Source organism: Phoenix dactylifera, chromosome 9 (assembly GCF_051530095.1).
Source record: "Phoenix dactylifera cultivar Ajwa chromosome 9, Ajwa_hap1_PhDact_Kaust_v1.1, whole genome shotgun sequence".
Taxonomy (NCBI): Eukaryota; Viridiplantae; Streptophyta; class Magnoliopsida; order Arecales; family Arecaceae; genus Phoenix; species Phoenix dactylifera.
Genome location: NC_143198.1, coordinates 3,163,670 through 3,178,112, shown reverse-complemented (window position 1 = coordinate 3,178,112; position 14,443 = coordinate 3,163,670). Strand labels below are relative to the sequence as shown.

The 14,443-nt window shown below is 41.6% G+C and overlaps 1 protein-coding gene across 1 annotated transcript; it reads left to right on the top strand.

Annotated features, from left to right (window-relative positions):
- The first annotated feature begins 11,053 nt into the window (after positions 1-11,053).
- On the top strand, positions 11,054-13,651 carry LOC103704573 (cytochrome P450 81Q32-like). Its single transcript, XM_008787927.5, has 2 exons — positions 11,054-12,099; positions 12,951-13,651. Exons 1-2 carry the CDS (start codon positions 11,197-11,199, stop codon positions 13,563-13,565), a joined length of 1,518 nt encoding a protein of 505 aa, XP_008786149.5. The 5' UTR covers positions 11,054-11,196; the 3' UTR covers positions 13,566-13,651.
- The last annotated feature ends 792 nt before the right edge of the window (positions 13,652-14,443 follow it).

Sequence of the window (14,443 nt, the reverse complement as noted above, 5' to 3'; positions counted from 1 at the left end):
AAATGCGGATCTCCGACTTACTCCACAATAAATGCGCATGGCTCCTGACATCTACGGATCCCCAGCTCTCCACGGCAAATCGACCCAGCAGGGTCTAGTCGATTATGATAAGTCTCTGATCTCGGCCATACCGCCGACATCAGTGCAATGATTCGCCTGACCGAGCGCCGACCTGAACAACATGCCAAGCCGTACCACGGCCTCGCCCTGTTACATCACAGGTAAACCGACCCCCGCATATAAAAGGGAGCCTTGGCCTCTCAAGAGGGGATTGGAACATTCATACACCCAAAAATCACTGTTTATCTCCTTCTCCCCACTATTTGCCCCCTCCCTGACTTGAGCGTCGGAGGGCCGGCGCCGGAGAACCCGGCCACCGGTTCGTGTGCAGGCACCCGGACGGAGGACGCCGCCAGCCAACGGATCGCCGCCCCGCTGCGAGGACCTGCTGTTCCTTCTCTCCGACCGCCCCGGACGGAGGACGCCGCCCGCCGACAGACCGCCGCCCCGCCGTGAGGACTAACAGTCGCTCCCTCTCCTCGACCGAAGATTGCCCCCGGGTCCAATTTCCAGCAACATACAGCATTAACTAGTCTTTAGCATGCGCGTTAGAGGTTTTCTCATCATATACAGTATTAACTAGTCTTTAGTATTAATTAATCAAATGAGTTCTTGGAGGAGGAAAACAGGCATACCATACCGCATGCCAAGAAGAACAGCAGAAAGCTTCAGCCTACTAGACTCCAAGCTTAAATAATAAGGAGAGGCTTCAAAGTCCATTTCATATGCTAAATTATAGCATTTCCCATTGCCCCAATAGTTAATAGAGATTTCAAGCACATCCAATCCATCCATGCATGATAGATATTCAAAAGTTTAATCTCATACTTTCCTATCTATATAAAAAGTTTTGATGAAAAGAATATTAGTAGATTTAAAGCTTGCATAAAAACATTGAAGCAAGCATTTAAAGTATATGGATGATCGAACATGCACTCTGCTCAAACTATGCGTAATCGTAACCATCTCAGCAATTCAATTTGAGTGAACTATAGTATATGAGATAAGTTGCTTCGAAAGCATTTACAAAAATGCTAATTCCGAATTATAGAAATGAGATGCGATTAGTCTCATAGATGTTGCCCTTATCTAGCATCATGAGCTACCTTGTCCTGGATATAATACATGGTTTAAGTATTCAAAGCATCCACTTAGTTTTAAGTATTCAAAGCATCTGCTATCAGAAGTTAATGTAAACTGCAACTCGAGAATGGTGATTAGATAGAATCTTATGGCATGTCAACCGTTGATCCAAGTTCGAACCTTGTTTTCATGGATATTGCCATAGCCAGAGCCTGCTCAAAAAAAAAGCAAATGTGAGTACTGAACTTATCAGAGTGTGATTTATACATACATCTTCCGTATCATTGGAGTGGGCTAAGAAAGATTTTTCGTAGTATTAGTGCAGAATGTTTTCGAGGTTAAATCTGTATGGGGATTATATTTGGATTTGACATGTTTGAATATTGTAAATCGGCATATTTCTATTAGTGGATTAAATTCTTAAGGCCATATAGTATGCAAATTGGTGGAGTATTCTAATTATTTGAATTTGTATATTTGGATTGGGCTACTAAATTTTTCTTATAATTGTTGGAGACCATTGGATGTGTTAACTTGAACTCAAGTCAAGGTTTATGACCTAACTAGAAATCTTTGTCATTGTAAAATACAAAATTGAGTAGAAATTTCGATTTTGAGATGCTTATGTGAGTTATCATGGGTAGCATTAATCATAGACATTAAGGATTTTGGTAAAGAAGGATTTGGAAGTTGATAGAGTTAATTCCTACTCATAGTGATATTGGCTCAACAGTTCTAACCCATTGAGTTTGAGGTAAATTCTGTTGGAAGGAAAATCAATGTAGATTTTCTAATTAAATTGCAAAGAGAATACAAGAATTACCCCCTTTAAATTAAACCTAGATATTTTGGATTCTAAAAAGGTTGTGGAGATCACATAGTGACCTTAAACTTGACTAAAGGATCGGGGGTTAGTTATGGTATGTACACTCTATATAAATTGAGGACAAAAAGATCTAGAGGTTTTGCTCTAGTTCTACTTGGAAATTTGAAATTTGGAGTTTCTTAGATTCAATGCAAAATGATACTTTAGTCAGAAATCATTTTGTGACTTTAGAGAATTAAATGAATTAAATCAGGGAGTGCAGCGGAAGTGTGGTGGTTTGACTTATTTTGAAACTGGTTAAGATCATTAATATTTGATCTAAAAGGCATTTATTTGCTTTTGTTGTTGATAAATTTGAGTTAATTTATCATGATTTTGAAATGCTAAAATTAGAATGCAACCTAATTATGGTCGTAACCGAAGTGTGAATGAGCTATTCTGAGAGTTTTCTTTGGTAGAGCAATTTGTATTTCAAGTTATGATTAATTAGATTTTGACTAAATTAAGCGAAGGAATATTAATCATGAGATATTATCGTGCAATATAATTATTTTGGAAGTTTAACTTGATATCAGGCACTGTGGATATTGCTTCTAGTTGAAGTTAATTATTTTGGTGGCAAATTAAGATTCATCTATAAAAAGATGTTTAAAGCTTGGACTAGAAAATATTTATTGAAATCTGTATGTGGATCATGCATGGAACTCGTATATAGAAGGAAAATATACTTGGGGATGAGACTTAAGAATTTTTATTTGGCTCTACTTGAGACTTGAAACAATTAAGATTGATATTTTGATGGGAAGTCAATTAGTAAATCTTGAGAATATTGGTGGATTAAAATGTTTTTGGGTTAGTCGAAAATAGGACTTGTTTGATTTGGAAAAAGTTCTTGATGTTTTTCCTTGTTAAAAAAAAAAAAAAAGATCGTTGGAAAGTATAGTTCTTTGGATTTTGATCGATATGGATATCATTGTTTTATTAATAGATTCTCTAAGTCTAGTAGATTTACAAGATCCCGAAATGTTTGCAGTACTGCAAATAAAAAATATTTTACTTATTTGAGGAGTTGATCTCAATGTAAAATCATGGAGCTTATATCTTGGTGGAATTTCTTGTAAATCTTTGAACCAGATTATTAGATTCTTGTAAGTTAAATATTTATAAATCAAGGCTATGAGTTGATTGTGGATTTTGTATCACCATATGAGAAATGCAAGTGGGATTTCATGAGAGGCCCAAATAAGTTTAGCCTAAAAGAAAAGATTCAGAATGATTAAGTAAGCTCCTGAGTAAGTTAATCTAAAATCTTTTAATTATCGAAGCTTAAAATAAATATCAACTTGTATAATGGAATTGTCAAGGGAAACTAGAATTGGCTTAGTTCAAATTTGGATCTAGAATATGATTACTTGATTATATGATGGTACAAATACGACAACTATCTCAAGGGTTAATAATGACCTAGGGAACTCGGAAAGCAAGGATAAAATTTTGCTTGGATATTATAAAAAAAAAATGTTGATGATCTGGGATCATTAAGAAATTTTGGAGAATATTGATCAGAGTTACGCAGCGAAAGTATGATGGATTGAGTCAATCTAAACTGGTCAAAAATATTGACTGAATTTTGGTAACATGTTATTATGAAAGACTATGTTGTTCAATAATGAAAGATTTTGTTGATTCTCAGATCAATCATGATATGATTATGTTATCTCTTGGATAGAATTTGCTATTTTTGGATATGCTAAGAGAATAATAATAATAATAATTTGAGCGTATCATGACTCGGGTTAGTTGATTGTTGGCCAAATATGGTCTAATTTGTTAAGTATCTACATAAACCATGCATTATTTGCTCCCATCTTATAGGTTTAAGTTAAAAGCTTCGTGGCATATTGAATCATGGTATCAATACTTTGCCTTCTCAGACCTGCTATTGTGATTTGATGCAAATCATCTTTGAGATAGGCCGTTGCTATCTAATGATCATAAGTACATGTTCATTTTGTGAATTACATTTCTAGCCATTTAATGATTTGACTCTAAGGTTGGCCATTATTCTTTGAGGGATCAACACACTACCATGAGAAGTGTATGAGATCTATTTCATTTCAAGTTCTATCCCAAACACAACTACTTTTAATCAATCCTGTTGTGAATCGATCCTGATCCGATCTCGAGTAAACATGCATCAAGATGATAATTTCAATCTGAGATTTCAGTCAGTCATTTATCTAGTGCTAATCTTACGAGTTTATATGAAATTTTTGCTAATTGATTTAAAGTTATCTATCACACTGATTTTGATCGAGAAGAATAAGATCTTGGATTTATATTACTCAATGGGCTGAGCATCTGAAAGGCCTAGATCTCTTTAATTTCGAGGACGAAATTTCTTTTTAGTTGGTTAGAGTGTGAAGACCCGAATTGGGCCCATCCAAGGGCCCAACGAACTGAAGTCGGCAAGGAGTGCCGACTTCAGTTGAATCATCGTGGTCTCCCCACGATGACCACGCCGGCCGAACGGCCAGCGGGATCTCCGCACACCACCCCCCTCTTCCCTCTTCCCTCTTCCCCTCTTCCCTCTCCCTCTCTATCTCTCTCTCTCTCCCTTTCTCTTTTCTCTGAGAGCCCATCCCTTCCCCTTCTTTTCCCCTCTTTTGAGAAGATCGCCGGAGCCCGTCGTCGCCGGAGCCACCATCGCTGCCGGGGAAACCACTCGTCGACGAACGGAGGTGAGCAAGACAGCATGAATCTATTTTTTTTGTGGATTTAAGGGAGAGAAATGATGGGGGATCAGTCGGTTTCACTTCCCCTGTTTCGGGGGAAGTTTTTGATGAATTTCGACCGGCCGGGGTCAATCCGGCCGAAACGAGTTCGGCCGGAGGTGGGTGAACGGGGGCCGGGCTTCCAGCCCCGGTCTCCCTCTCTTTCCTCCCTTTCTTCCTCTCCTTCTTCTCTTCTTTTTCCTCCGCTCGGCCTGTGACAGTGGGATGGCCGACGGCGGCGGGCCGAGCGCCGCCGCCGAGGGCCACGGTCGGCCGCCGAGGGCCGACCGGAGCCACTAGCCACCCCCCCTTCTTCCTTTCCCTCTTCTTCTTCTTCTTCTTCTTCTTCTCTTCCTTCTTTCTTCTTCTTCTCTTCTTCTTCTTCTTCTTCTTCTTCTTCTTCTTTATTCGGCCTGGGTGTTTTTCCTCACTTTGAAATCCGTGCTTTATTTGGGAACCAGATCTTGAACCGGATTTATATTGTGAACCGGTTCCACCTATTTCATGAATGGGTTTTGTTATGGTCTGATCAGACCTGGTTTGGGTTGGGCTAGGGAACTGTTTTTGGGCTGAGTTGGGCCTGATTGGATCTGTGGGCTGGGTTGGTTTGGGCCCGAGATCTGATCTGGACCTGTAATCTGGTTTGGTTCAGTTGGGCCTAATCTGTGTTGGGCCACAATTGGTTTTGGGTTAAAGGATTCTGATTTTTGGGATTTAGTCTATTTATTCTTGGATCTTTGAACTTAGGAATTTAAGGGATTGGAATTAGTTTAAATTATGTTTCTAAATTAATTAAATAATTAATATTTATGTTTAATCAGGGGTTCGTGATATCTGTGACAGAGATTTTTAAGCGAACCCAGGTAGGTGACTTATTGTTTTAAAGTAGAATTTTAACATGTATCTTGCATATGTTGATTTATTGATTTATTATTGGCATTATTGTTAGATTTAGAATTAAATATTTAATTTCATAAATTGTTATGTGCTTTACTGTTGGGAGTATGATTATGACTTTGATATACAAAGTTGATTTATTGATTTTTAAAATCCGCGTGACTATAGTCTAGGCCCCGCCAATGGGATGATACGTTGGCCCTGTCGACTTGTACTGAGGAACTAGTTCCGACACCGCGACCACCGGTGATAGAATAGTGGCGGCACAGGGGTGCATTTTGCTCTTCGGAGCGGCTCAGTGGAGCGTGAGTTTGGCACCGGGGGGTGCGGCACAGTGGTGCGTTGGCTCAGTGGAGCGGCTCTTCGGAGAGTTGTATTGGCACTTCGGTGTAACCATGCCACTGGGTGATGTGGCCGTAGTCATGCGGTTGAGTTATTTTGAGTCTCGGATTGGGTTTACAGATTATTGTGTGGATTTTTGGATTTATGTGTTTAACTGCTTTTATATGCATTATGACATGTTATATGATGATTTTATTGCATGATGTCGCCTACTGAGCTGTTAGCTCACTCCTACCATTTACATTTTTGCAGGTGATGATATATGATTATGGGGATTACGGGATAGAGTGATCATGATGTAATTAGCTAGTAGATATGAACTTTCTTTTGACTTATGTATATATGGACATTTGAATTGAAAGTTGGAATTTATCTTTGTTTAGCTATTGATGTGGAATCTGATCAATCTGCCTTGCGTGCCTGCGGGATCCGCCCTGCAGGTGCGCGGCGTCTGCTCGCGCCCCGGGCCCCCGGGTTCGGGGCGTGACAATGGCTTGGACGACGACAAGATGAACTTTTATGGTGATACATATCTACCACAAAATGGATCAGGCTTTGGTTGGTTTTATCACCTAGGAACCTCCACCCTCAAACTTTCTTACGGTCAGTTTTGATGGTAGTGTGACTGGGGGCGACAGTAGAGGTGGAGCAAGATTTTTGGACTCTTGGCTGGTAGCTGTTGGTGGGAGTGCAACCTTCAATATCTTAGTTTCTAGAACGAAGCTGAAGGTGGCTTGGGCAGCCATAATCCATGCGAGGTAGGTATGGAGGGCTATCCTCATAGCCATCGAAGGTGATTCAGCTATTATTGTCAGGTGGATTCAAGATCAAACGGGGACGACTAACGCACATCTGGTCCTACACGATATTTGGAGGTTTCGAAAGAGTGTGTATTCCTAGGTACCAGGCACATCAACTAGAAGACGAATAGAACTGCGGATGGAATTTCTTCTTATTTGGTGGAGCATTCTGGAAGAATACTATAGACCAAATTGTCAGTTATTTTGGTTGCTCACTGTAAAATTTTATTTTACAATTTTATTGGATGTATTCGTCTTAGATATACACTACAGTAAAAGGGAGAAACGCCGACGCTTAATTGCCGACGCTATTTAAAAGCGTCGGTAAATTCTTCTCCCGCACTAGATTTTACCGACGCTTTTAATGAGCGTGGGTAAATTGAGGGATTAGACGACGCTTTTAAGCGTCGTCGTAGACTCAAGCCAAACGACGCTTTAAAGCGTCGTTGTTGATGGCCTAAGACGACGCTTATATGCGTGGTTAAGCCAAACGGTAAAACGACGCTTATAAGCGTCGCCGAAGGCACCTTAAGGCCCACCGTCCCGCAGACTTGCCCTAGCTACTCCCGAGCCCCCTCTTTCTCCTCCTCTCCGGCGCTAAAGCCACCGAACCCAGCGGCCTTCGTCTTCCTCCTCTCGGCGTTGCCCTAGCTACTCCCGAGCCCCATCTTCCTCCTCTCCGGCGTCGACCGACCGACCCCAACCCGCTCCGCCCGCCCGAGGTAGTGTTCTTCTCCTCCCTCCTCTCCCTCCTTCTCGCTTGTTCTGCTCCCCACCGTTGCTGTTCAGCCGTTTCCCTCCCGCTTTCGGCAAGTAAAACGCTAGCCCTCGTGTTCCGTTCCTTCCACCGTCTCTCCCTCTTCAGTCCCACTCGTCGTGACCTCTCTCTCTTTCGGCTTCCATCTTTCTTCGCGAAATCCCTAAGAGAATTTTTAGGGTTTCGTTGCGCCCGATCCGGCCCGGCGTATGAGGAGGGGCTTCCATCCCGATCACCGCCCGCGGCGGCCGCCATTCCGGCCGGTGCTGGGCCACTTCGCTAGGGAATGCCCTAACGTGAAGTGAGATCTACCGTTGCTAATCCTTCCATCCTTTTTCGGCCTTTTATTTTTGATCTTTTTTCCCATCTAATATATGTGTTCTTGGTTGCTGATGATGGGGTTTTTTCTAACATTGTAAGATTGCAAGTAGTTTTTTCATTACTTGATTAATTATGTGTTTAGAGAAAAATAATGACTGAAGGAATGCACTAATTGTCGAGCACAAGGCGTGATGGGGCCATGAAGGAGTTCATCATGAGAAGAATAGGAATATTTGGATGATTAGTGAGTTTTGAGAGGATTCCAAATTTATCATATAAATATCTAATTAAGAGAATTTCTTGTCCTTTATTGGCTATATAGTCTTCTAAAATATTATTCCAAAATAGATTTCTTTTCCACTCCGGATTTCATTTCAAGGTTCACAGCACCGAAATAGATTTCTTTTCTGATTGAATGTCAGGAATGCCAAAATAGACAACGTTTGCATGCAGCCTGAACCTCGCTAGTTACACACACTTGTCATCCGCAGCAGGTTTAAACTGCTGGCCGGCCATCAACTGCAAGTAAATGTATCCTCACAGCGGCCATCAACTGCAAGTTTAATATACATTCCAAAAAAACAAGATTCCAAATACTGGAATTAGAAACTAAAATTCAGCCGGTGTCCATCTAATTGTATATAATCATTCCTTTTGTTCTCCCAAAGTTTATTCTGCTTATTAGGTTTATCCCAAGTTTAGAAGCACATATAAATGTATCTAATATCATCTATCATGGAAGAAGCCAATGGTATATAATTATGTTTGGATGAATTTACTTGGTGTTAATTGTCTCTATCTGTATTAGTTCCTTTTTGACAGCCAATCCCTCCCATTAGGAAACAAGATGGAAATCTTGAACTCTTGATTGAATCTTGGGTGAAAATATTTTGTATTTTAATCTCGTTTATAATTTAGATAGTCTGCTAATTAATTATTTAGTTGTGGATTCTGTTGAATAGAAGCTACTGCTGACTTGTTATTCTTCTGCTCAGATTGGTAGATTAGCTTGTTCTTTTGTGCAAAGAATCTGCAGTAAGAAAGAGCCGTGAAGTTGTCCGCAATCACATTTTACAATTACTGTTGTTGATTCAGAAGTAAGAAAAAAATGCCCTATTTATTAATTGTTTCATTTTACAAAGCATTTTACAAAGCATTTCTTTATACATTTTACAAAGCATTTCTTTATACATTTGCTTTACAAAGCATTTCTTCCACTAAACTCATTTTAATTTCATTGGACCAATCAATTTAAACTTGGAAACAGAAAATGGTAACATGAAACATGAGAACAAGGTCAATAACACCTCAAAATGATGAATGGTTTCTTTTGATGTTGGAAAGCAAAAATTTCTTCACAGGAATATGTAGAAACTCTCCGGAGCCTCCCTGAGACTAGGATTTCAGAGCTATTCCAGAAGACATATCTCCGTTCGGTCATCGTAAGCAACCTTCCAAAACTCCGCGAACTTAAAGACTTCATGATCCTATCACTCTCTTCTTATGTTGGAGATCTTGATGGGGTCTTGCAGGTTGGTGCTGGCCTAATGGTGTTTCAACAATTTGGAGGGGTCAATGGAATTACATTCTATGCCAGTGAAATATTTGTATCTGCAGGTAAAATAACAGTTCTGGATGCACTTTTCATGATTTACCTATGAAAGCAACTTTCTAAGTGTTCAGTTTCAAGCTTAGCTTATGTAAGTAATATGCCAAGTGTAATTTTTCCACCACAGGATTTGCTTCAGGAAATCTTGGAACCATTTTGCTGGGATGCATTCAGGTTCCTACCCTTCTGAATTCATGTCTTTATTGATCACTCTATCAAACAATGTATTATAAGACTGGTCTGTTTTAACAGGTTCCTATTACAATAATGGGTGCTTTGTTGATGGATAAGAGTGGAAGAAGGCCTCTCCTGATGGTAGATAGATCAGTCATAGCATTTTCCCTTGGAAAACTATTGTCATACAAGATGTTTAACACAATAAACTTCATCTTTATTTCAGGTTTCTGCATCAGGAACATCTACTGGAGTATTGACAACAGCAAGGCCCCTTTCTCAGGCAAATCCTGTTGTTGAATGTGAAGCCGGTCACTTGACAGCTAGGAGTGATGTCTACAGCTTCGGGGTTGTCCTTCTTGAGCTCTTAATAGGACGCCGGTCTGTGGACAAGACTCGCCCGAGCAAGCAGCAGAGCTTGGTTGACTGGGCTCGCCCCAAGCTTAATGACAATATTGTAGAGATGATGATGCCGACCCTTGATACATATTGTAGATTGTGTACTTAGGAATTTGACTTGTATGTTTTTAGAATGTTTTTGAAGTACAATGTAATCAAATATGATAATATGAATGTAATCAAAGTTCTTGTTTGTGACTCATATTTTGTTATATAGTGTATTTGTTTCTATTGTTTTGTAAGAATTTAATGTACACAGAGTATTTAAAAATTACTTTTTAAAAATTTTTTTTAAAAAAAAATTTAATGCCGACGCTTTTAAGCGTCGGTAAAAGCAACAGGAATTTCCCTAATGGCGCGCCTTTAACGACGCTTTTAAGCGTCGGCTTAAACACGAAGTAACCAACCCTTCTCCCCGACGCTTATAAGCGTCGGAGTCTGAAGAAGAAACGACGCTTAAAAGCGTCGGGAAAAGCAAGCCTTTAACGACGCTTTCAAGCGTCGGCCTAAGCCCGTACTAACCAACCATTCTCCCCCGGAGTCTGATAGAATAAACGACGCTTAAAAGCGTCGGGAAAAGCAACCCTTCTCGCCGACGCTTAGGCGTATGGTAAGGGGAACGACGCTTAAAAGCGTCGGGATAGACCAACGACGCTTTTTTAACGCGTCGGGCTAAACCCGACCCACGCCCACCTGTCCGACGTCTGAGCCACGCTTTGTGAAGCGTGGGCTGGGAATTCGCCGACGCTTATAAGCGTCGGTAAAGACAAAAAAAAACGCCGGGAAAAACCCGTTTTCCTGTAGTGATATATATATATATATATATATATATGATCAGTCCATCTTATTAAAAAAAATAATCAGACGATAATTTGGTAGGGAGGCAATGCAATGATCGGAGATTTCCTTTTCAAGAGGGCCCATCTGGTTTTCGTTTCTCTTTGTTCTTTTGTTTGGATCCACAGCTCTGATGGCTATGGTTAAAAGGAAGAAAAAAACTGGGTCATCCTAATGGCCGGTTTTAGTGGGCCAAAGGGGGCGCTTAAAAGTCGAACAAAAGGACCGAGTGTCACATCGGCTTGAAGTCCGCCTTACACGCAAACGAAAGGATAAGGGAAGAGACGGAGCCAGTCCGGTGGTGGAGATCAAAGGAAATGGAAGCGGCCACCTTCTACGTCTGTGCGGTCCTCTTCTTGGCCCTCCTCTTTACTTCCAAAAGCTTCTTCCAATCTAAGAACTCCCGTCTCCGATGTCCACCCACTGGCCCCCTCGCCCTCCCCGTCGTCGGCCACCTCCACCTCCTCCGCCAGCCCATCCACCGCACCCTCTCCGCCATCTCAGCCCGCCACGGCCCTCTCCTCCTCCTCCGCTTCGGCTCCCGCCCCGTCCTCCTCGTCTCCTCACCCTCCGCAGCCAAGGACTGCTTCACCGTCAATGACATCACCTTCGCCAACCGCCCCCAGCTCCTCTCCAACAAGTACTTTGGCTACGACGGCACCACCCTCGGCGCCTCCTCCTACGGCCCCCACTGGCGCAACCTCCGCCGGATCGCCACCCTCGAGATCTTCTCCCCCGCCCGAGTTGCCGCCTTCTCTGCCTCCCGTGCTGCTGAGGTCCGCTTGCTCCTCCGCCACCTCTCCGGCAACGGAGATAAAGCTGAGTTCCGGAAGGTGGAGATGAAGTCGAGGTTCTCTGAGCTGACGTTTAATGCGGCCATGCAGATGATAGCCGGGAGGAGGTACTACGGGACGGAGGCGACGGAGGTGGCAGAGGAGGGGCGGCGGTTCCGTCGAGTTATAGGGGAGATATTTTTGTTGAGCGGGTCATCGACTTTGGAGGACTTCTTGCCATGGGCGAGATGGGCAGGGTGGAACAGTGCCGAGAAAAGGATGGTGAGATTAGCGAGGGAGATGGACGAGTTGTTCCAAGAGATGGTGGAGGATCGAAGAAAGAAGAGCGGAAGAGAAGAGGGAAAAACTATTATCGATGTTATGTTGGAGATGCAGGAGGCCGAGCCTGGTTACTACACCGACGAGATCATCAAAGGAATAATTCTGGTACGGTCATGGTAGCTTCTTTGATTCGATCTACTTCTATCACCAAGCATTATCATAAACTCTATTCAAACTATTCCCTACAGTGGAAGTTTTTCCGAGTGAAAGACACAGGGGAAAAAGGTTTAAATGAGTAGAATAGAATTCTTTCTTTGTTTATTTTTCTTCCTCTCGACCGATTCTGGCAAGAAATTAATGTGGGAAAGTGACATTCATTAAAACTCAAAATAAGTTGGCGTGGTACTTCTCCATCCTCCATAAAATACCAACCACTAAATAAATTAATGTATAATCCATGAAGGTGCGACGACTAACATCAAAATACAGTGACAGAAACAAAGTCCAAGCAATTGATACCTAACCATGCTAGGAAAGAAAAACTGCATGTGCTCCTTGGTCGATATACCCACGAGTAGCACAACTAGACTCCATCTTCGAGTAATTAAACTTGGTGAGGAGATGTACCTCACAAACGCTCCTGGATGAGTTTGGAACAAAGTTCATGAGGTATTACTTTAGAACATATATATCTCATGCATCGGAGACAATTACGGTGATTAGGATGATTGTTATCTCCTATTTGAAATACAATAAAATAAGATAGGAAGCTCACCCATATCCCTTGACCATATTGGAGGCCCTTATTTTGAATCCAGAACCAAGATTAATATCCTATAATAATAAAAATTGTTGTCTGCAGGTTAGTGTGGGCTCTCTCTGGGATCAAACACAACATCTTCTTCAAATTACTTTGCAGGAAAAAAAACAAAAAAACAGGACCTTGGTGGCCTTCATCTAATGATTTTATTTATCTTGTTCTCGCACATCTAACAATGACTATCATTTTGTTTCAGAACCTAATAACAGCTGGAACGGACTCTTCCGCTGGAACCATGGAGTGGGCATTGGCCTTGCTTCTCAATCATCCAGAGGCATTAAAGAAGGCCAAAGCTGAGATAGACATGCAAGTGGGTCATGCCCGCTTCGTCACTGACCATGACCTTCGCAATCTCCACTACCTCCAGAATATCATCAAAGAAACCCTTCGCCTATACCCAGCAGGCCCTCTCCTCGTGGCGCACGAGTCATCCGAGCAGTGTGTCGTACAGGGATATAGTGTTCCACGCGGCACGATCTTATTGGTTAATGCTTATGCCATACAAAGGGACCCACAGCTATGGACGAATCCCTCGGAATTTAGGCCAGAGAGGTTTGATGAAGTGGACGCAGAGGGATACAAGAACATCCCCTTCGGGTCTGGAAGGAGGAGGTGCCCGGGGGAGGGCTTGGCCATGAGAACTATGGGGTTAGCCTTGGGGTCTCTGATTCAGTGTTTTGAGTGGAAGAGAACCGGGGAGGAGGAGGTGGACATGACTGAAGGCTTGGGGCTCACTATGCCCAAGGCTGAACCCTTGGAGGCCTTGTACAAGCCATGTGGAAACATGACCGACGTTCTTTCTCAAATATGACCATGCTCAAATTTATCCCTATAATAACTATTTTTATGATGTATCCGTACTTTAAATTTATGTGAAATATATGCATAAGTTGCAAACCAGTGGAGCATAGATGGATGAAATCTAATTGAGTGCAATGGTTTTCTTTGGCTAATTTATTGTCTGTTTAGTGAGGTGAGAATTAATGCATTAATTTGAAAGAAGTTGTGCTACTTACTGGCCTTTCGAGCCAAACTTCTTTCATATTGCTGCAATATCTGCTTCATTGAAGTAGCATAGTCTGTTTTAGCATATAAGTTACTCCTCCTTATTTCCATTGCTTTTGTTGATCTCTCTAGTGATTTAGGATTTTGTTTTTATTTTACCTTTGATGAAAGGATATATTCAATTCCTTTTTTTTCCCATACTCAATTCATTGATTGAATCTGGCCAATTGAACCGTCATTGTTTTCTTTTGGAAACAAAAAGCTAATGTAGATCCTTAATCCATTCAATTTAGCCCATAATTTGTTGTTGCTTGGAGGCCAAACTAACCTCATTCAACTCATGTTCACCTATAAATTGTAAACTTAATCCATCCCACAAAGACCCTTCATTTAGGGCCACAAATGAGTTGGGTTAACCCCTAACTTGACCTGGTGCCATCTGGATTTGACCTGGTCCAACCTATTACTTAGACTTGTGGTTCAAAAATATGACTTGCTCGAAAAAGCGGGTCAATCTATGTCATATATTTTCACACTTAATTCGATCCATATAATAGTTGGGCCAAAATTGTCCAATTTATCGGGACTAAGCATGGTCTAGCTAATCTGATTGAATCCAGAAACCCATTACTTTAAAAACCCTAAACCATGTATAATTATCGAATTCCATGCATATGTTTGTAT

What these genes read in the sequence shown, in the direction of transcription:
- LOC103704573 (XM_008787927.5), top strand. Translation starts at nt 11,197, where the DNA reads ATGGAAGCGGCCACCTTCTACGTCTGTGCGGTCCTCTTCTTGGCCCTC. An exon ending in TCATCAAAGGAATAATTCTG is followed by an intron (nt 12,100 to 12,950) that starts GTACGGTCATGG and finishes ATTTTGTTTCAG; the next exon opens with AACCTAATAACAGCTGGAAC.